The sequence below is a fragment of the Hemiscyllium ocellatum genome, chromosome 37, assembly GCF_020745735.1.
Source record: "Hemiscyllium ocellatum isolate sHemOce1 chromosome 37, sHemOce1.pat.X.cur, whole genome shotgun sequence".
In the NCBI taxonomy this organism is placed as follows: Eukaryota; Metazoa; Chordata; class Chondrichthyes; order Orectolobiformes; family Hemiscylliidae; genus Hemiscyllium; species Hemiscyllium ocellatum.
The window spans coordinates 29,416,118-29,438,221 of NC_083437.1; the positions used below are offsets into that span (position 1 = coordinate 29,416,118).

At 42.6% G+C, this 22,104-nt stretch overlaps 1 protein-coding gene across 1 annotated transcript in view; it reads left to right on the forward strand.

Annotated features, from left to right (window-relative positions):
• Positions 1-22,104, forward strand: part of camta1a (calmodulin binding transcription activator 1a) — a 1,231,004-nt gene that overhangs the window by 713,063 nt on the left and 495,837 nt on the right. The window contains exon 4 of the mRNA XM_060851985.1: positions 6,808-6,943. Coding sequence (XP_060707968.1) covers positions 6,808-6,943 — 136 coding nt within the window. The remainder of the gene's footprint in view (positions 1-6,807; positions 6,944-22,104) is intronic.

Genomic DNA, 22,104 nt, shown 5'->3' on the forward strand with positions numbered 1-22,104 from the left:
ATCAGTTTGTTACAAGCCACTTTGTGCTGCAAATACCCAGGATCAGTTTCAATCCTTCTACCTCTTTATTTCCCTCCACCAGATTTAGCTGGTTATGCTGGTGGGACATCCTGCCATGAGCCTGTACAATAGCTGTTTCTTCCTGCTGAGTCAACACAGTATCCCTTCCATAAACATAACTAGCAGCACAGGAAAGCCACAGTATTATATAATATTGCTTTGAAAGTTCCCCAGAACACCAGAATTTATATTTGGAATTCTTTTTTCTGTGCATTGTTTTTTCAGAGGACTTCCTTTGAGCAGGGGAACTCTGCTGATAGTGTCCTTCTGTGCTTCTCCATTCATTGATTAATGAAATAAGCCATCTGCTAATCTTAAATCTTTATCCCCATGCTGTTTCCCAGAGGCTGTGAAATGTTTTATGTTGGATAATGTATCACCAACAGATTTAGGTCACCTTCTTAGTTGGATTATGTACACTCCCAGAATTCTCAGTTCAGCGGGTCTTGCAACTGAAATAATGAAAATTATTTAGACTTCAGTAGGGTTGATAAGGACAATTCTTCCTCATGAAAGATGTCAGGATTAACTCCTATGTCTCTGTTGAATTATCTGACATTAGTCAGGAAAGCTAAATTGGGGTGCTAAATTGGGCCTTGGACTAGGAAAGAAAATAACCTCTTGGTTCCTCTCCCCACTCACTATTCAAATGACCTCTACTGGAATACAGAATGGGGATCAAGACAAATTCTGCCGTGATACCTCTGCAGTGACCTAACCACTTTACAATCAGACATGAGAAATAAGCTATCTGACAGGTACGGCATGGTTCTGATTGTCCAAGCAGGCAGAAGAGAATCCAGGAGAAAATTGGATGTTACCTTGCAAAATATGAATACGGCTCCTAATAGACACTGTGAAACCACAAATAAAATGCTAAGTAAGATATAGAAGAGCCTTACGTACAGTACATTAATATTAATTTCTAGCTGTAGAGATTAACAATGTGGTAAATGAAAAATTGTGAGACCTTTATAAAGAGCAGTCATTATGAATTTTGTGAATCGAGTAGCTCAGTAAAGTCCCCGTAATACTGTGCAATTCCTGATAATTGGTTTTACTGGAAATTGTTTGAACAAAATATTAGAAAAATCTATTCTGGACATAAAATATCTGGCAAATGACTGATATGTATTAATATATTAAACAGTACCGATGCTTAGCTGAGGTCCTAATATTTTTTCACTTTACAGTAGTTTCATCATGATTCATTTCTTATGCATACAACCACATACATTATCAAACTTCACTTCCAAAGCATGTAACAGTAGAGAAGAGGCCTTTCAATCTATCAGTTTGTTAATCTCCACATAAACTACCTAGACTTATTTCACTCTCTGATTCACACTACTCGCCTTTAATATTTCTATTTTTCAAAAAGCTATGGAATTCCCTTCCAAAAGAATTTGTCATCCAGTCTTCAACTCTGCAAGCCCCTACCTAAACCTCTCCACTTCTCTCTCCTACATTAATGTTCTTCTTAAAACCTACCTCTGCAACTATTCTTTCAGTCACCTGCCATAATATCTCCTCCTGTGGCTCAATGTCAAATTTTGGGTGAGAATGCAAAAGTAAAATGGCTGTTTTAAAATTTTTCTTTAATGTGATTTGGCTGTTGCTGCTAAGGCCAACAGCTGTTGTCCATCTCTCATTGCCCTTGATAGGACAGTGGTGAGTCAGCTTGAAATGCTGTAGGTACATCCACAGAGGTGCAAGGAAGACATTCCACAATTTTGATCCAGTGAACATTAGAGCAATGGTAATATCATTCCAGGTCAGAATGATGTGTCATTTGGAGAGGAATGTACAGGTGGAGGTGTTCCCATCCAACTGCTTTCCTTACCCTTCCTTGCCCAGCTCTTGCTGCATTTAGAAACACAGCTTTAATACTGGAGGAGTCAAATAATACTGGATGTTATGCAATCAATCATAAGGGAACATCCCCAATCCTCACCATGTGATGGAACAGCTGAAAAATAGTTGGGCCTAGGACCCTGAAGAACTCAGGGGTCTTGTGGGACAATGGTAGTATCCTTATCTCTGGGCCAAGAAGCCTGGGCTCAAGTTTCACCTGTTCAAGAGGTTTGTAATAACATCTCTGAGCTGGTTGATTAGAAAATATCTGCCCTGAGGAACGCTGCAGTGATATTCTGTGGCTGAGAAGATTATCTTTAACACCATGACCTTTTTCATTCCAGGTATGATTCCAACCAGTGAAAAGCTTTCCCTTTGTTTACCATTTATTTCAGTTGGGCTAAGTCTCCTTGAAGGCACACTCAATAAAACAAATGCTGTCTTAAGGTATTGGGCTGTTGTAATGAGTTCAGCAGACAAGTGGTTCCAGCAGAATCTGAACTGAGTGTCAGTGAGCTGATTACTATACTTTATGATACTGTTAATAGCATTTCCTATCATGTTGCTGGTGATCATGAGTTAACTGATGCACCAATCTTTGGCCAGATTGGATTTGTCCTACCTGTTGCTAGCCTGACATATCTGGACAATTGTCCACATTACTGTTTCAATGTTAATGCTGTAGCTATCCTGGAACAGCTGGGCTCAGGGTAGGGCTAGTTATGGAGCACAAGTCTTCAATGCTATTTTTGGGATGTTGTCAGGGTCCATAGGCTACGTACCTTAACATAGTCCATGTTTTTAGGCTGTTTCTTAGCATCACATGTGGTAAACCAAATTGGCTGAAAATTGGCATCTATGATTATAGGGAGCCTGAGGACATGGCTGAGATGTATTATCCCCTTGGTACGTCGAGCTGAAGATGAGTGCAAATGCTTCAGTATTGTCATCTGGACGCTTGAATCATCCATCGTTGAGAATGAATATATTTGTGAAGCCTTGTTCTCTCTCTTATTGTTTAATCATCGAGCATGACTGGATGTGGCAGGACTGCAACATTTCAGTCTGGTCCATTGCATGTGAGATTAATTAGCTCTGCCTATTGCATGCTGTTTCTGTGTTGGCGTGCAAATAGTTGAGTGTTTTAGCTTCAGCAAGTTGACATTGCATTTTTCTGGATATGCCCTGGTTCTGCTTCTGAAATGCACTCCTGAGCTTGTCTTTAAACCAAATTTGTTCCCTTGGTTTTAGAATGTAGAATGGGGGATGAGCCATGAGATTACAGATTGTGGTTGAATGCAATTCTACTCCTGCTGATGGCCCACAACGTCTCATGACTGCCAGTTTTGAGCTGTTAGATCTGTTCTGAATCTACCCCATTTAGCACAGTAGTACCATAGGACTTGATAGGGATGTGTTTGGTATTAAAATGAATTCAAGAATCTTACGCTAGTCACTCCCACTCTACTGTCAAAGATGGATGCATTGGCAAAAGATAGATTGGAGACGACTAGGACTAGGATTTTTCCCTTTGGTTGGTTCCCTCACCATCTCTTACAGGTGCAGTCTGTTAGAAGTTGGTAAGAAAGACTTTGAAAGTTGAGATAAGCCAATGCCAGGTAGTCTATCCAGTATGTTTTACTGCATTAAAGGTGCTAGATGAACTCATGTTGGTTGACTATGTATTTCAGCTTGTCATTTGTTGTTAACCCAATGCTAACATATTTAGATTTTAACATATCCGCCAAACGTTCCTAGCTTTATGATATTTCTCTAAGCATTTGAGCCAGCAACATTAGCCCGTGACTGATCATTGTTAATCACATTTATTCCATTGGAAGTGTCTTAGATACCCCAGATATGTCCTTCCAGGCAGCCTTCGCATATAAGGGAGTAACCAGGCTCCCCCTCATCTCTGATTTTGTGAGGAACCTGATGGGTTAGTTCACTAAACCTGCTTCCTGACACCCTGTACAATAGCTGCTATCCTTTGAAATAGGTTTATAAACTAAATGTCAATCTTCATTGCTTATGTTCTGGGCAAACTTGCATTTTTGTTTTTATACCCGTTTCTTTAGCTTTTAAAGAGATTGGCACTTGATTTATGGTGCAGTGGGGTTGGCATGATTGGTAGCTTGACCTAAAATGAATGTTCACACTTGTTATGTCTTGCAGGAAGCTTTACTGTGTAAATAAGGTTTGATAATTAGCTGAAGCCTGACTTTACTATAAATGTTTATTTACATTAGAAAGATTTAGCTCAAATGTAACTATCAGAGTAAAATCTGTGAAATTATTTGTGTGTATCTGTGTAAAGTCTAATGTGAAACATTTTTACAAGGGCATGGGGTCCTTTAAGGAAATAAATGAACAGATTGATTGATTTTTTTTTTATCTTACTGTCTTTGCAAGTGTTTCTATCAGGATGCAATCCATTGAATCTTGCTGTATTATCTGTTTGGGATTCAGGCAGTTTCGCTCTCAGGAGCTGGTGTGTAAAAGAAGAGATAAGGGAGAAGCCAACTTGCCTGAGTTTTAGCTGCAACAAAAGATTAACAAAAGCAGTAATGTGTGGTGTTTGTCTTTCCTTTGTTTATCAATCTATCATTGCAACAGAAATTCTGTGTTGGCAAAATTTAAGTTGAAAGAATAGTGTGTTGTATAGCAGCTCATCGTGTCCCTAACCCTTTGTTAGCCACTGTTTTGATTCTCTATCTTATTGAAGAATAAAAGGTAACGCAAGGCTTTTAAGGAAAAATAACCCATTACATGTGGGTTTGGGGTTGGGATGAAGTGCTAGTGGACGTTACAATTTTGTGTTCTTCCATTTCATGTTCATCATAAAAGAGGGCCTCTATCCGTGGTCTGTGCCAAGATTTGAATCCAAATCACAACCTAATACTGTATGTGAAATTCTTGGGTATATTGCATCTCTGTGTTAACAATTGCCTCTTATATACCAGGTATATGAACAATACAGTCCTTAATGTTCCAGTCATTAATAAAGATTCTTGCAAACAAACCATACTGTTCAGGCTAAGACGCCTAATCAATTTGATTATAAAGTATAAATTATATCAATAAGTATAAATAATTTTATATTAATCAGATGATAAATTACAAATACAAAGTAGATGTTGAGTCCTGAACCCCAGATTAATATTCTAAGGGCGTGAGTTAGAATTCCATAAAAACGATGGTGCAATTTGACATCAATAAAAACATCCGGAATGAAAATATATCTAAACGTGATGATGCCAATTGTCATAAAAACCATCTGATTCGGTAATGTCCTTTAGCAAAGTAAATCTGTCATCTTTACTTGGTCTGGTCTACAGATGATTCCAGATCCCCAGCCATCAATTTATGACAGACAGTATTTTCTGATTCTTGCATATTTGCAAAGAAAAGCACTTCAGTGAAGGTTGGTTAATATATTAAGCATAATTTGTGTTTTCCAGACACCAAAGCATTAAGTGATTCGTTAGTGTTATCTTGATAATTGGAAAGACATTGCATGTCCAATTGTGTTGGAAACTTCATCGATTTCACTCTGTCTGTGAATGGGATGCACATATTTGTCTACTTTTTGCAGCTGAAGCTGTTGAAAAGTTAGACACAAAAAGACAGAATGAAGAGTAGTAAGTTTGTTTCACAGAAGTAATAACAATTTGCATTTATGTAGTGTTCTAACATATTAAAGTGTCCCAAGATGACACACAGATGTGATTAACAAGCCACACTTGACACCAAGACAGATATGCAGATACCGGGAAAAAGTGCTTGGTCAAAGAGGTTAGTTTCAAAGAGCATCATAAAAGGCAGAGGGCGAGCTGAAGAAGTCTCAAAGAATTTTACAGCTTAATACCTGGGTAGCTGAAAGTTAAAGATCACACAACACCAGGTTATAGTCCAATAGGTTTAATTGGAAGCACAGTAGCTTTTGGAGCGTCGCTCCTTCATCTAATGATCTAAAAAGCATTTAGATATAGTTGTGAGGACTAAAGGCATCAAAGAGTATGTCATTAAAGCAAGAACTGGGTACTGAGTTGGATGATCAGCCATGTTCAGGGTGGCACGGTGGCTCAGTGGTTAACACTGTTGCCTCACAGCGCCATGGATCCAGGTCTAATTCCAGTCCTGGGCAACCATGTGGACTTTGTACATTCTCCTCATGTCAGCGTGGGTTTCCATCAGGTGCTCCTGTTTCCTCCCATAGTCCAAAGATGTGCAGTTTAAGTAGATTGGCAATGCTAAATTGCCCGTAGTGTGCAGGGATGTGCAGATTAGATGGATGAGCCATGGGAAATGCAGGGTTACGGGGTTAGGGTGGGGGTGGGTCTGGGTAGGATGCTCTTTGGAGGGTTGGTATGGACTCAATAGGCTGAATGGCCTGCTTCAATAGTGTAGGGATTCTTTGAAAACTATGATGAATGGTGGAGCAGGCTCAAATGGCTGAATGGCCTACTTCCACCCCCAGTTTTTGTGCTCTACTTCTTTTATCTCATTCGGACTCAGAGGATAAAAGTATGGCAGTAAGTCATCCAGTGCAAACAGATCTCATGTTAATTAACTTCACTCTAAACAGAGCTACAGTTGGCTTTAGTGTTCTTTGAGGGTTGTAGGGGAAAGGTCTTGCCAGCTGTCCATGAATTAAAACCAGGAATAGTGCATGCATCACCCATGATCTCCTTGTTAGTAGGAAAATGAGGGCATTAAGATTGAGAGAGAGTGTAACATGCATAAAAATTCTCAAAGTGCAAAATCAGTGTCAACCCTAAACATTAAAGCATGACAGGTTTAATATTGAATGGGGACAAGTATCTCTAAAACTGTTTTGTGTGGATCCTGAGTCCCTATTTCCAACCATGTGTCTTCCTTGAAATATTGCAGGCCCCAGAATGGTTCCATGATCCTATACAATAGGAAGAAGGTGAAATACAGAAAGGATGGTTACTGCTGGAAGAAACGGAAAGATGGGAAAACTACTCGGGAGGATCACATGAAGTTGAAGGTGCAAGGTGTAGAGGTAAGGGCTGCAGTAGCACTCTAAATTCAGTTTTGTACTTTTCCCATTTAATTCTCATTGAGGAAGACAACCTTGTGACTGATTTAAAAGAATATTGGAATAGTGCAGTGATTTTCTCCTCTTCAGTTTGATAATTGACAATTACAGATACACAAGAAGAACAATTTGAATAATTACTGAGTTGACAGAACATTCAAAACTCAAGCCTCCAGATATTGTTTCAAATTTAAGTCAGCTTACAATGTAAAAACAGACTTTTTGCTGTTGCTTGTTTTTCTTCCCTTTCCTTCACTGAGATTTTGGTAATTCCCAGTATTCTGACCTGAAAGAACAGTCTGGTCCCAGCCTTCCTACCAATCCCCGAAAGGAGAACAACAACTCCTATTTTTACCACTCCTTTTCCATAATGCAGACTTGTTCAGGGAAGAGAGAGAGATTGCTAGCGATAGGTGAAACATAATCAGAGCTGAAAAATGTGTTGCTGGAAAAGTGCAGCAGGTCAGGCAGCATCCAAGAAGCAGGAGAATCGATGTTTCGGGCATAAGTCCCTCTTCAGGAATGAGGAAGGTGTGCCAAGCAGGTTAAGATAAAAGGTAGGGAGGAGGGACTTGGGGGAGGGGCGTTGGGAATGTGATAGGTGGAAGGAGGTTAAGGTGAGGGGGGTGGGGGCAGAGAGATCGGGAAAAAGATTGCAGGTCAAGAAGGCAGTGCTGAGTCCAAGGGTAGGGACTGAGATATGGTGGAGGGAGGAGAAATGAGGAAGCTGGAGAAATCTGCATTCATCTCTTGTGGTTGGAAGGTTCCTAGGCGGAAGATGAGGTGCTCTTCCTCCAACCGTCGTGTTGTTATGGTCTGGCAATGGAAGAGGCCAAGGACCTGCATGTCCTTGTCGGAGTGGGAGGGGGCGTTAAAGTGTTCAGCCACGGGGCGGTTGGGTTGGTTGGTGCAGGTATCCCAGAGGTGTTCTCTGAAACGTTCCGAAAGTAGGCGGCCTGTCTCCCCAATGTATAGGAGGCCACATCGGGTGCAGCAGATACAGTAAATGATCTGTGTGGAGGTGCAGGTGAATTTGTGACGGATATGGAAGGATCCCTTGGGGCCTTGGAGGGAAGTGAGGGGGGAGGTGTGGGCGGTTTCTTGCGGTTGCAGGGGAAGGTGCCGGGAGTGGAGGTTGAGTTGGTGGGGGATGTGGACCTGACGAGGGAGTTGCGGAGGGAGTGGTCTTTCTGGAACACTGATAGGGGAAGGGAGGGAAATATATCCTTGGTGGTGGGTTCTGTTTGGAGGTGGCGGAAATGACGAAGGATGATACAATGTATCTGGAGGTTGGTGGGGTGGTAGGTGAGGACCAGTGGGGTTCTGTCCTGGTGGCGATTGGAGGGTTGGGGTTCAAGGGCAGAAGAACGGGAAGTGGAGGAACTGCAGTGGAGAGCATCGTCAACCATGTCTGAGGGGAATTTGCGGTCTTTGAAGAAGGAGGCCATCTGGGTTGTTCGGTATTGGAATTGGTCCTCCTGGGAGCAGGTGCGGCAGAGGCGAAGGAATTGAGAATATGGGATGGCGTTTTTACAGGGGGCAGGGTGGGAGGAGGTGTAATCTAGGTAGCTGTGGGAGTTGGTCAGCTTATAGTAAATGTCTGTGTTTAGTCGGTTGCCCGAGATAGAAATGTAGAGGTCTAGGAAGGGGAGGGAGGAGTCTGAGATGGTCCAGGTAAATTTGAGGTCAGGGTGGAAGGTGTTAATAAAGTGGATGAACTGTTCAACCTCCTCGTGGGAGCACGAGGCAGTGCCGATATAGTCATCGATGTAGCGGAGGAAAAGGTGGGGGTGGTGGTGCCAGTGTAGCTGCGGAAGATGGATTGTTCCACATATCCGATGAAGAGGCAGGCATAGCTTGGGCCCATGCGGGTGCCCATGGCTACTTCTTTGGTTTGGAGGAAGTGGGAGGATTGGAAAGAGAAGTTGTTCAGGGTGAGGACCAGTTCAGTCAGTTGAAGGAGGGTGTCAGTGGAAGGGTACTGGTTGGTACGGTGGGAAAGGAAGAAGCGGAGGGCTTTGAGTCCTTCGTGATGGGGGATGGAGGTGTATAGGGACTGGATGTCCATGGTGAAGATAAGGCGTTGGGGGCCGGGGAAGTAAAAAATCATGGAGGAGGTGGAGGGTGTGGGTGGTGTCCCGAATGTAGGTGGGGAGTTCTTGGACTAAGGGGGACAGGACCATGTCGACGTATGCAGAGATGAGTTCGGTGGGGCAGGAGTAGGCTGAGACAATGAGTTGGCCGGGGCAGTCAAGTTTGTGGATTTTGAGCAGGAGGTAGAAGTGGGTAGTGCGGGGTTGTGGGACGATGAGGTTGGAGGTGGTGGGTGGGAGATCCCCTAAGGTGATGAGGTTATGGATGGGAGGTGGTGGTTTGGTGGTGGAAGGTGGGGTCATGGTCAAGGGGGCAGTAGGAGGAGGTGTCCGCAAGCTGGCGTTTACCCTCAGCAATGTAAAGATCGATGTGCCAAACTATCACAGCGCCTCCTTTGTCTGCCAGTTTGATAGTGAGGTTGGGGTTGAAGCAGAGGGAGTGGAGGGCTGTACATTGCGAGGGTGAGAGGTTGGAGTGGGTAAGAGGGGTGGACATGTTGAGGCGGTTAATGTCGCAGCGGCAATTGGCTATGAAGAGATCGAGGGCGGGTAAGAGGCCAGTACGGGGTGTCCAGGTGGATGGGGTGTGTTGGAGGTGGGAGAAGGGGTTGTCAGAGGGTGGGCGAGAATCCTGGTTGAAGAAGTAGGCGCGGAGACAAAGGCGGCAGAAGAATTGTTCGATGTCTCGCCACGTGTTGAACTCGTTAATCCGGGAGCATAGGGGGATGAAGGTGAGGCCTCTGCTGAGACATAATCAGACCAAATATACATCCAAGTTACTTTTGACTTTATAAGAAATTCTTGAAGAGGAGTGTCAAGTCGAGGTGATTTAGGGAATTAATTCCAAATGCAGTCTATGCCAATGGTAGAGCAAGGATGCGCAGTGGTCCATGATGAGAGAAGATACAATTGTTAGCTCATCTTCACTGCTCCCTGGACGTTTCTTTCTTTAGCTATATTGTGGAGAGGACTGGGGACAACTTCCCTGAGTCCTGTAAACATCTCTTCTGTTTGATTTTGAGACGCCTGTGGTACCATGTCAGTAATTCTAGTGTGATCCTTGACTGGTGTTGTACAGTTTGTGAGTTCAAAGCCTATTGTGGAAAACTGTGAGATTTAATTCAATTAATCTAGCAATATGTGGGTTGGCATGGGAACAGTGATCGTAACATTGCTGAAATATCCTAAAATTTCAATTAACTTGGAAAGGGAAATCTACCTAACCTAACAAGTCTGGTCCACACAATATGGTTGAAGAAAGTGAGGACTAGAGATGCTGGAGAGCAGAGTTGAGAGTGTGGTGCTGGAAAAGCACAGCAAGTCAGGCAGCATCTGAGGAGCAGGAGAATCAATGTTTCGGGCAAAAGTCCTTCATCAGGAATGGTAATATTGTTGACTCTTGATAGGGCAGTAGATTAAAATGAGATGTCAGAGTTATCTTAATTTTCACAAATGGATATGCCCAATGCTTCTTTGTAACATCTCCCAAAGTCATGACCTCAACCACTTAGCTTGACAAGGGCAACAGATGAATGGGAGCAGCAGCATCTGCAAATTCCTCTCCAAGTTACACACAATCCTGACCCAGAACTTAAACGGTTTTCCCTCCCTGTCATTTAGTCAAAATCTTGGAGCTTCCTTTCTAACAGCATTGGCAGCATGCCTACACTAAATGGACTGCAGTTGTTCAAGAAGGCAACTCTCCCCTATCTTAAGGATAGTTAAGAGTGGGCAATAAATGCTCGTTTTTCAAGCAACAACCCTATCCTGCAAAATAATTTTTTTGAAAATCTCATGGTTCAAGTTAGAGCAGGACAATATAAAGCACACACCATTAGCGTTCCACTGAAGTGCATTGCTATTCAAGTACTGTGTTACTCAGTTCTACTGTGTCCACCTGCAAGATTTTCTACCATAAAACTGAGGACAGAGCACCTACCAAGTCACTGAGCTATAGTTGGATTTTCTCTACATAGTGAAGCTTTTATGCTACATGGAATCTGTTAGATTTTTTTGAAGCGGTTCTCTTACTTAACTCTGACTCCCGTGATGAGGACCTTTTAGTGAATGGAAGCTCAAAGATCAGAAGAAGATTTCTCACTCCCCAGATGGCTCATAACATAAATGGACCCAGCATTGTATTGTATTCAGCCAAATGCAGTGTCTCAAGTGTGAACCCTAGCTTATACTGAGCTTGTTGATCTCACCCAGTGTATTAATTGTGTTATCCTTGCCTCCTTATGGACTAAAGGGGACAAATTCAGTCAGGATTCCATTGCCTGTTCATGAGCCAGTGTCCCCAGCTTTGACAGTGTCTGTCTGTTTGGGGTTGGCCGAGGAATGATTACAATACTCCTCAATGTTGCAAACTGTAACCTACTTACACAAATCCTAGACTCAGATATGGAGGTACACTTGTTCATCAGAGTGCTCATGATTTGCAATGCCATTAAGAGACAACTCTTTCCATGCCATTTCCCAACTGAACTACTCATCGCCTGCTTTCGAGTGTATGATACGACAACTATTATTGATAGGGTAAGAAAACACCAATGCTGTATGCAGAATGGGCTAAGTTTATGAATACAGAATGTCAATGGCAAGTGATACCCCAACACAAAACAGAATAGCCACTGGCAACTTCAGTATATGAAAAACACGAGAGTTTGAAGTTTATTCTGCCATCATGTTAATTAAATAATACCATAATAGAGAGGACTGCTTGTGGGAATGTATTCAAAAGCAGTTTTGAAAAATGTAATGAAAAATCCTGTTACATGTCATTGTATTAATAATTGGTAATATGTTTATTAGGCTTGCTCTGACAGTGAATGTACTGTGAGCTCGTACATGTGTGACATTTAAATAAAGAGCTAGGGAGTTCTCCCCTATTCTGGGGTCTGAAATGCATTACTTGCTGCACAGCCCACAATCATGCTGTGCTAGATGCTTCAAGCCAACATCAATTCCATCACTAAGGACCCTTAATCTCACCTTCAAATTTCATCTGACTATAGTTTTATTGCTGTGGACACTGTAGAAGCAGCAACTTAAGGAACATAGAGTAAAGTAGCCAGGTGAAGCAAGATTAAAGGAGTCATGGTTATGGGAATTGGCATTGCAGGAGCCATAGCTTTGGTAATAGACATTGCAAGAACCATAGCTATGGTAATAGACATTGCAAGAACCATGCATATGGGAACAGACATTGCTGGAGCAAATGTTTATGAGAACAGACAATGTGGAGCCATTGTCATGGGAAAAGGCAGCATCGGAGCCATGGTTAGGTGATCAGGTGGCATTAGAGCCATGTCAATGGGAGCCGGTAGAATCAGAGCCCTGACTTTGGGAACAGGCAGTATTGGAGCCAAGTATGTGGAAATGGGCAGCATCAGAGCCATGTTTCTGGAACTGGGAAGTGCAGAGCCACGGTTATGGGGATCATTGTTGTGGGGACAGATATTGTAAGAGCCATTGTTGTGGGAAAGAGCAGTACAAGAACTACAATTATGGGAGCAAGCAGATCCATGGTTAGGGGAACATACAATGTAGGAGCCACAGCTCTGGGAACAAGTATCCAGGAGCTATGACTAAGGGAACAGGCTGTATATGAATTTCTAACAGCTCTGAATCTGTTTTGTAGACACAAATTTGTCTTGCTTCTTTCATGAAACCAATTCAATTTCTTATTCCACTACCCATTGTTTCACACATTTATCGCCCTTCAAGGAAAAAATAATCTTCCTTCATTTTCTTATCACTTTTATTTTCCTTAGGTTGTAAATATGGGCTTATTTTTTAAAAATCTCTACACAGCAGAAAAAAATATACTGAATTCATTTTGTCTAAATGTGTACATGAATACAGTTTAGTGAAAGCTGACCTTTCTCTATAGATCATTCCAGTGGACATCTTTTCATGAACAAGTCTAGGTAATGAGTGTTTATAAACTATTCCACTTAAGAGGGCATCACAGTCAAGCCCAATCTTGTTCCCTGAACAAGATGCACAACATACACTTTTCAGAAATAGTCATTGGTTAACACTTCCTTTCACTAACTCAGAAACAACTGAAACCAATTGCAAAGGCCCATTTACACCCAGTCTCTGCGCAGGTAACCCAGAATGAAGGTGGAAATGAAAATTGGACTTTTCTGCACCTCAATTTTACACACATTAAAGCAATTTTCAATTGGGCCACTAAGGAAACCTCAATTGATTTCCAAAACCTGCGCTGAAAATGTGTTGCTGGAAAAGCGCAGCAGGTCAGGCAGCATCCAAGGAACAGGAAATTGGACGTTTCGGGCATAAGCCCTTCATCAGGAATAAGCCCTGTTCCTTGGATGCTGCCTGACCTGCTGCGCTTTTCCAGCAACACATTTTCAGCTCTGATCTCCAGCATCTGCAGGCCTCACTTTCTCCTTCCAAAACCTGCACCTGTCTCTGCAGAATAACATCATCAAAACGTAAAATGGGTCATACTAAGCTTTACTTGGCAAGGCTGATGAGTTCCTTCAAAGGGTTATTTAAATTCTCTTTTGATGACTCGCTGCTGTGGAAATAACTCTTTTCAAATTTACTAAATGTGAAACCAGCCATACAGCAAACTCCTCCAGAGCAGAGACATTTTAGATGAGTGAAATCTTAAAATATTGGCATGTAATACATGGTGCTCAAGGGGTGGCTTTTAAGGTTTTTTTTTATCAAATTGCATTTATATTTTGATGTGGCACAGCATGGGACCCTGTAAGATATCAGATTCTGAGCTTTTGCAGCTGGCTTTTTGGGGTCCGTGTGAATATTTAGCACTTTCAAATTTAGTGCAAAAAAAATGAAGTCAATCTCTGGTGAGCAACATTCCTGCCTTCGGCAAAGTGAATCAAGCTGTGATTCTTAATCTGCCATTGAGAACCAGACTTAAAAGGCCATCCATTCATCCATCTTTTGGATCAGACATTAAACCAATGGCCACGTTTGCCTCTCCAGTGGGTGTGGAGATCTCATGGCACTATTTTGAAGAAAAGTCAAGGGAGTTCTTCCTGCTGCCAGTCTGCCTGGTGTTACCCTCTGAATATCACCAAAATTTTTTTCATTTTTGTCTGATGGGCCTTCATAGCTGTTGAAATTCCCTGATATTACAACAATGGCTTTGCTTCAAAAGCACATCATTAATTGCAGATTGTTTTGAAATGTCCTGAGATTGTGCAAGGTACTAAATACATAATTTTTCTTCTCTTAAATTACTGTGTATCTGATTTCTTTGCCTCCTTGTCTTTAGCCATGTACAGTACTCTCGTTTCTCCACTTTTCAATTTATCCCTCTGCCTTTTTCTTTTCCTTAACTGAACTAATTTGGTGTAAGAATCGCTGGTGGCATTCAGGAGTGGGAATGCTGGCTAATATTTTCACATCCTTAAACCCAGGGGCATTGAGGACAGTTGTAGTCTCAGTTTTCCATCTGTGTTGAGATTAGCTAATTCAGCAGTAACTAGAACCTGCAACTTTCCCTGTCTATCTGGTTTAGGGCAGTGATTACAGGAATCCTGCTGCTGTCCCACCCACCTAAAAACTAGCTCTTATCTATAATCATGGAGATGTACAGCATGGAAACAGACCCTCCGGGCCAACTCGTTCATGCCACCCAGGTATCCTAAATAAATCTAGTCCTATTTGCTAGCATTTGGCCTATATCTGTCTAAACCCTTCCTATTTATAAGCCCATTCAGACACCTTTGAAATGTTGTTGTTGTACCAGCCTCCATCACTTCCTCTGGCAGCTGATTTCATGCATGCAACACCCTCAGCATGAAAAAGTTGCCCCTTAGGTCTCTTTTAAATCTTTCCTCTCTCACCTTAAATCTCCAATTCTGGACTCCCCTAACCTCAGCAATTCACCCTATCCAATGCCCCTCATGATTTTGTAAACCTCAAAAAGGTCACCTCTCAGCCTCCAACACTCCAGGGAAAATAACCTCAGTCTATTCAGCCTCTCCCTAGAGCTCAAATCCTCCAACCCTGGCAATATTCTAGTAAATCTTTTCCAAACCCTTTCAAGTTTTGCAACATCTTTCCAATAGGAAGGAGACTAGAATTGCACACAATATTCCAAAAGTGGCCGAACCGATGTCCTGTACAGCTGCAGCATGACCTCTGAACCCCAATACTCAATAGTTTGACCAATACAAGAAAACATACCAAACGACTTTTCGCTATCCTATCTACCTGCAACTCTCCTTTCAAGGAACTATGAACATGCACTCCATGGTCTCTCTGTTCAGCACCACTCCTCAGGACCTTACAATTAAGTATATAAGTCCTGCCCTGATTTGTCTTTCCAAAATGCAGCACCCCGTTATCTAAATTAAACTGCCACTCCTTGGTTCATTGACCCATCTGATCAAGAGTCCTGTTGTACTCTGAGGTAACCTTTTTCGCTGTCCACTACACCTCCAACTTTGTTATCATCTGCAAATTTAGTAACTGTACCTCCTATATTCAAATCCAAATTTATATAAATAACAAAAAGCAGTGGACCCAGCAGTGCACACCATTGGTCACAAGCCTCTCATCTGAAAAGCAACCCTACACTATCACCTTCTTCTTCTATCTTTGAGTCAATTCTGTATCTGAATGGCTAGTTCTCCCTGTATTCCATGTTATCTAACCTTGTTAACTAGAATAACAAAACTCCACAAGAAGCTCACCAAATCAGAATGAGGGAGGACAATAGGTGGTATGGGTAGTGAAAGGCAGGTGGAAAGAGGGGATGAGGATGAGACACTAGAAGAGGCTTCAGTTATGTGGAAAGACTGAAGAAACTGTCCTTAGAAGAGAGAAAATTAAGGACAGATTTAATAGAGGTTCTGAAGATCATGAAGAGTTTGAGTAGTTTTTCCTGTGGCTGGAGCTTCAATAGCCAGAGGATAAGATTGTTTGAAGAACCAGGGACAATATATGGATAATTTTTATAGGCAGCACATTACGTGATCTGGGATACACAGTTTGAAAGAACAGTTGAGGCAAATTCAATATTAATTTTCAAAAGGGAATTGGATCAATACTTGGAAGGGAAAAGAAATCACAACTAAAAAGGCAAGATTAGGACTAATGAGTTAACTTTTTCAAAGAGACAGTACAGTAATAATGAACCAAATGGACTTCTTGATGTAATATTCAATTAAGTAGAGGGTGAAACAATTCATTTGCCCCATTGTGATTATTTTCTTTATTTTCCTACATAGTCCTACTGCTGCCGTATTTAATCTTCCAGCACGCTGGAAATTGAAATACTCCAAAAGAAATAATTAAAACAGAAGCCAGATTTTACGTTCATTTTTACTCATGGTCTGTTTATGTTTCTAACACAGTTACTCACAGAGCATATCCAATACAACACAAAAGAGTACAGATAGACGCAATGAGCTCTGAAGAAGCAAGGCTGTTGGTATAAATTATATGCTACGTTGATGCTGTTCCCTAACAGACACTTAATGTGGTTGTACCAAGTTGTCTTTGCCCTTTTATAGCAGACGTTAGATAAGTGCAGAGGAATTTGATAGGGTTTTTCTGAACAGTTATATGAGAACAATGTTATCTGGAAAGCTTCCTTCTTTCTCTTACCTTCTACGACTCTTACTCTGGACATCTATGGAAGATAATGACTCGAAATGAGCTACATTAACGTTCACTTAATCCAAACCATTTAACCATTAATAATGGTCTGTCAGAATCGTTTCTATATGAACTGCAGCAGTTCAAGAAAGCGGCTTGCCAACATCTTCTCAGAGGCATTTGGGGATAGGCAATTAATGTCCACCTTGCAAGCATGTCCCAAGAACAAGTACAAAGAAAAATAACTTTGTGTTGCTCAATTAAAAATTTTAATGCTCGGTGTTATCAAATTAAGTTAGGTTTATAGGAGTCAAGTGCAATTGGGTGATACAGAATATATTTCTATTCCATTTTGGTGATATATTCTCTATATGGTCTGGTTATTGCTTAATAAAATTTATTTCCTTGGTAAATGCTCCATTTCTGTTCATCTATTCAGTAATCCGTTTTCTCCAAAACAGTAATTAGAATAATTGAAACTGAATCCACTCTAATCCATTATAATCCATTTTAAAAGTATGGAAAATTCTCATAGTTTTCCCTATCATAATCCAAAATGTAAGTGCTTTGTCTTTATAATATATTGTTTGCCTTCTCCTATTCCTTCTATCCTGTCTCTGGGTTTTTTTTCTCTGCTTGCCAGTCTGCAGTTTCCCTGTTAATCAGGTTATCTGGGTGGTGAATCATGGGCTGGTTTGTGCATAAGTAGGAAATTTATGTAGCAATTGAGTCACCTCTTTCAGTTGGACATATCCCTGACGAGGACAGATAGCACTCATTATAAATGTAAGTACTACAGAGAAATCAGGGCCAAATCAGGGCCTGCAGTAGTTTTGATTATCAAGATGGGACAGAAAGGTATTTTACCACAAGATTCCCCTGGATTTTTATCTTGTTCTCAGTTGTCCCAGGCGATCATACGGGTTTTGGAAGGCTGGATGGGCCAAAGGATCTTCGCATTTCTATCATTGACACTTTGAAGTGATTGAAAAACAATAAAAGACTTCAGCACCCTGTGTTTATAGTGCACTTTTAAATGTGCAGGTTCTGTTAGCTGTTAGAGAAATACAATGATAAATACAATGCAGGAGTGATATTAACTTTAAAAAAGTTGGTTTGCATAATATCAGCAATTATGGATGTCCTTCCAATTAAATGTTGTGGTTAGTGTATCTCAACACAATCTCTCCACATTGATAATTTTGTAGAGTTTGTTAAAGTTGAAATGCTGTGAAAGTGGTCGACTCATCAGGGGACAGAGTGATTAATGTGAATCTATGTTGTTAAAATCTGTGAGGATTCTTTGTTGCTGAGGGACTCAAGGCATTTTTAAATTTGATACAAATCCTGTGAGAATCCACCTTCCTTGAGAAAGCCCTATGCTGGAATAAGCAGGCCTTGTGTCAGTGCAGAGAACATTGTGGCTCAGATCTAAATTGATATAATACCAGATACATCGATACATTGCAGTGCCCAAATTTCAATTGCTCTTTCTTTCCACTTAAAAACGTGTCAAATTCTTTAGGGGAAAGCAAAACAAAACTACTTAATGCAGAGCATCACCACACACCCCACTGTGCAGGAAATCACCACTCACCCCACAGTGCAGGAAATCACCACACACCCCGCTGTGCAGGAAATCACCACTCACCCCACAGTGCAGGAAATCACCACACACCCCGCTGTGCAGGAAATCACCACTCACCCCACAGTGCAGGACATCTCCACACACCCCACATTGTAGGATACCCACATACACCCCACTGTGCAGGATACCCCCACACCCCCCACTGTGTAGGGTACCACCACACACCCCACTGTGCAGGAAATCACCACTCACCCCACAGTGCAGGACATCTCCACACATCCCACATTGTAGGGTATCACCACACATCTCATAGTATAGGATACCACCACACACTCCACAGTGTACGATACCACCACTCACCCCACAGTGCAGGATACCACCACACACACACACACACACACACACACACCACAGTGCAGGATACCACCACACACACACCACAGTGCAGGATACCACCACACACACACACACACACACCACAGTGCAGGATACCACCACACACACACACACCCCACAGTGCAGGATACCACCACACACACACACACACACACACACACACACACACACACACACACACACACACACACCCCACACAGTGCAGGACGTCACTACACACCCCACAGTGAAGGATACCATCACACACCCCACAATGCAGGATACCACCACACACCCCACAGTGCAGGAAATCACCACTCACCCCGCTGTGCAGGAAATCACCACTCACCCCACAGTGCAGGACATCAGCACACACCCAACTATGTAGGATGCCCACAAACACCCCACTGTGCAGGATACCCCCACACCCCCCACAGTGCAGGGTATCACCACCTACCCCACAGTGTAGGATACCACCACACATTCCACAATGCAGGACGTCACTACACACCCCACAGTGAAGGATACCATCACACACCCCACAATGCAGGATACCACCACACACCCCACAGTGCAGGAAATCACCACTCACCCCGCTGTGCAGGAAATCACCACTCACCCCACAGTGCAGGACATCAGCACACACCCAACTATGTAGGATGCCCACAAACACCCCACTGTGCAGGATACCCCCACACCCCCCACAGTGCAGGGTATCACCACCTACCCCACAGTGTAGGATACCACCACACATTCCACAATGCAGGACGTCACCACACACCCCACAGAGCAGAACATCACCACACACCCCACAGTGCAGAACATCACCACACACCCCACAGAGCAGGGTACCACCACACACCCCACAGTGCAGAACATCACCACACACCCCACAGTGCAGAACATCACCATACACATCACAGTGTAGGGTACCACCACACACCCCACAATGCAGGACATCACCACACACCCCACATTGTAGGGTACCACCACACACCCCACAGTGCAGGACATCACCATACACGCCACTGTGTAGGGTACCACCACATGCCCCACAGTGCAGGACATCACCGCACACTCCACATTGCAGGATACTACCACAGACTCCACAATGCAGAACATCACCACACATCCCACAGTGCAGGATACCACCACACGGTCCAGAGTGTCGGATACCACCACACACCCCACAGTGCAGGACATCACCACACATCCCATAACGCTGGACGTCACTAGCACACCCCACAGTGCAGGATATTACCACACACCCCACAGTGCAGGACATCACTGTAGGATCCTGACCTGATCCTTCATTTATTTTCTACATTGTCACTAGGTCGAGATGAATTTTTCCCCTCTTTTACCAACCCAGAAACAAGTGAGAGGAGTTGTAACATGCCTTCACTTCTATACTGGCCCTGATCACTTATGCAAGTGGCAATGCCATATGAAATTGGCTGAGGGACAGAAAACAGACAGCAGTGGTATCTGGAAGATACAATCACTTGTGTCCCAGGCAGTGATAGTAGAGCCGTTGTGTTTTGTATGTATATTAAAGACCTGGACGTGGGGTAGGCAGGTAACATGAAACTCAAAATTGTAGTAATATTGAGGATAGTGATAGCCTTAAGGCAGACACAGACCAGGTAAATTGGCAGATTTCTGATCCAGCAGTTAGTGTAGCTGGGTGCCTAGAGACAAAAACAAATTCAAATTTGGCCAATTTAATTTATACCCCAAAATACCAACCCTCAATCAAGTTTGAATTTAGTATATTGACAATCTTAAAAGCCAATGACTCAATTTGAAGCTTTGAACCAGGGAACATTGAACAGTTGGGAGGAGAATCGACACACCACCAGAATGTAGAGACCGCCTAAAAAATAGCACTCTTAAAGGAAGTTTATCGATTTGTAACCTGTGAAGCATAATCCCTAAGAAGAAGAAGAAAAGACACAGGAAGATCCAAATAGAAGATTCAACAGCTGGCTGGTTTTGAAACCTTGATAGGTTAGAGAAGGGAGTTGGAAATAATTGTTAGTTAATTATTTTCTGTTATACTTTAAGAAATCAAGTTGTTAATTTTTATTTTAAATAGTTCTTGGCATTTTGAATTTTCACAGATTACTGCATGGGATAAATCTTTTCTGTGTTGCTGGTGTATATTAAGCAGGAGGGTTTACCCTGTGTCGTAACATAGTTTTTGACCTGATTGATACTTCATTGAAAAGAAAGAAGTTGAGAATATCCTTGGTATTGTGGTTGATGTGTGAAGAGATATCCTGGTTTCCTTAGAAAGCATGTGTGATGATTGCCATGAGCAGCACATTGAGGTCGATAGAATAGGGCTCAGGTATCTTCAACCTGTTACACACTCTCAAAGTGCATCAGTCAATATAGGACACGAAAATCCCTTGAGCAGTGGGGAATCAGACTGTCATTTCCCCAACCTGCACCATCACTGTTCTTGAAGGCTGATGCCAACAGATCAGGCAAAAATAGTGATGCCTTAGTCAGAATGCAATCACAGCATAGGCAAATCCAATAAGGTGGATTTCCCATCCAGCCTAATTTGCCTACTAGCTTAAGTGCCATTAACTTGAAGTTTGATGTTTGAAGCCAGTGAAGATGCCTACATGTTGAGGTCTGGTCCCCAGCTAGTCATTTCCACCTCTCCTGATGCGCTGCAGATTCTCCAGAACTGCCAGTCCTCTGATTTGGCCAGCATTGTCTAGATCCCAATTTCTATCCAAGCTGGGAGGGTGATCAATTAGTCAGCTGACTCTGCTCAGACTGTTCCATCAGCCTCACTACCAGAAAATATGAATTCTGGACCCCTATTTAATACTGATATCAGGATTGTAAGATTACAGAATCCCCATAGTGGGGAAGCAGGCTAATTGCCCCATCGTTTCATGAGGAAGAAGAAAACTGACTTAAGGCTGAGGAGGCAAGAGGTCCATGTCCATAGATCCCTCAAAGTTGCCACCCAAGTTGATAGGGTTGTCAAGAGGCGTATGGTTGTTGGCTTTCATGAGCAGGGGAATGAGTTTAAGAGCTGCGAGGTTATGCTGCAGTTCTATAAAGCCCTGGTTAGATCACACTTGGAATATTGTGTTCAGTTCTGGTGGCCTGATCGTAGGAAAGATGTGGAAACTTTAGAGAGGGTAAAGAGGAGATTTGCCAGGATGCTGCTGGACTGGAGGGCATGCCTTATGAAGAAAGGTTGAGGGAGCTAGGGCTTTTCTCATTGGAGCAAAGAAGGATGAGAGGTGACTTGTTAGAGGTGTACAAGGTGTTGAGAGGCATAGATAGAGTGGATAGCCAGAGACCTTTTCCCATGGCAGGGATGTCTATCACGAGGGGGCATAATTTTAAGGTAATTGGAGGAAGGTTTAGGGAGATGTCAGAGATAGGTTCTTTACACAGAGTGGTGGTGAGTGCGTGGAATGCAATGC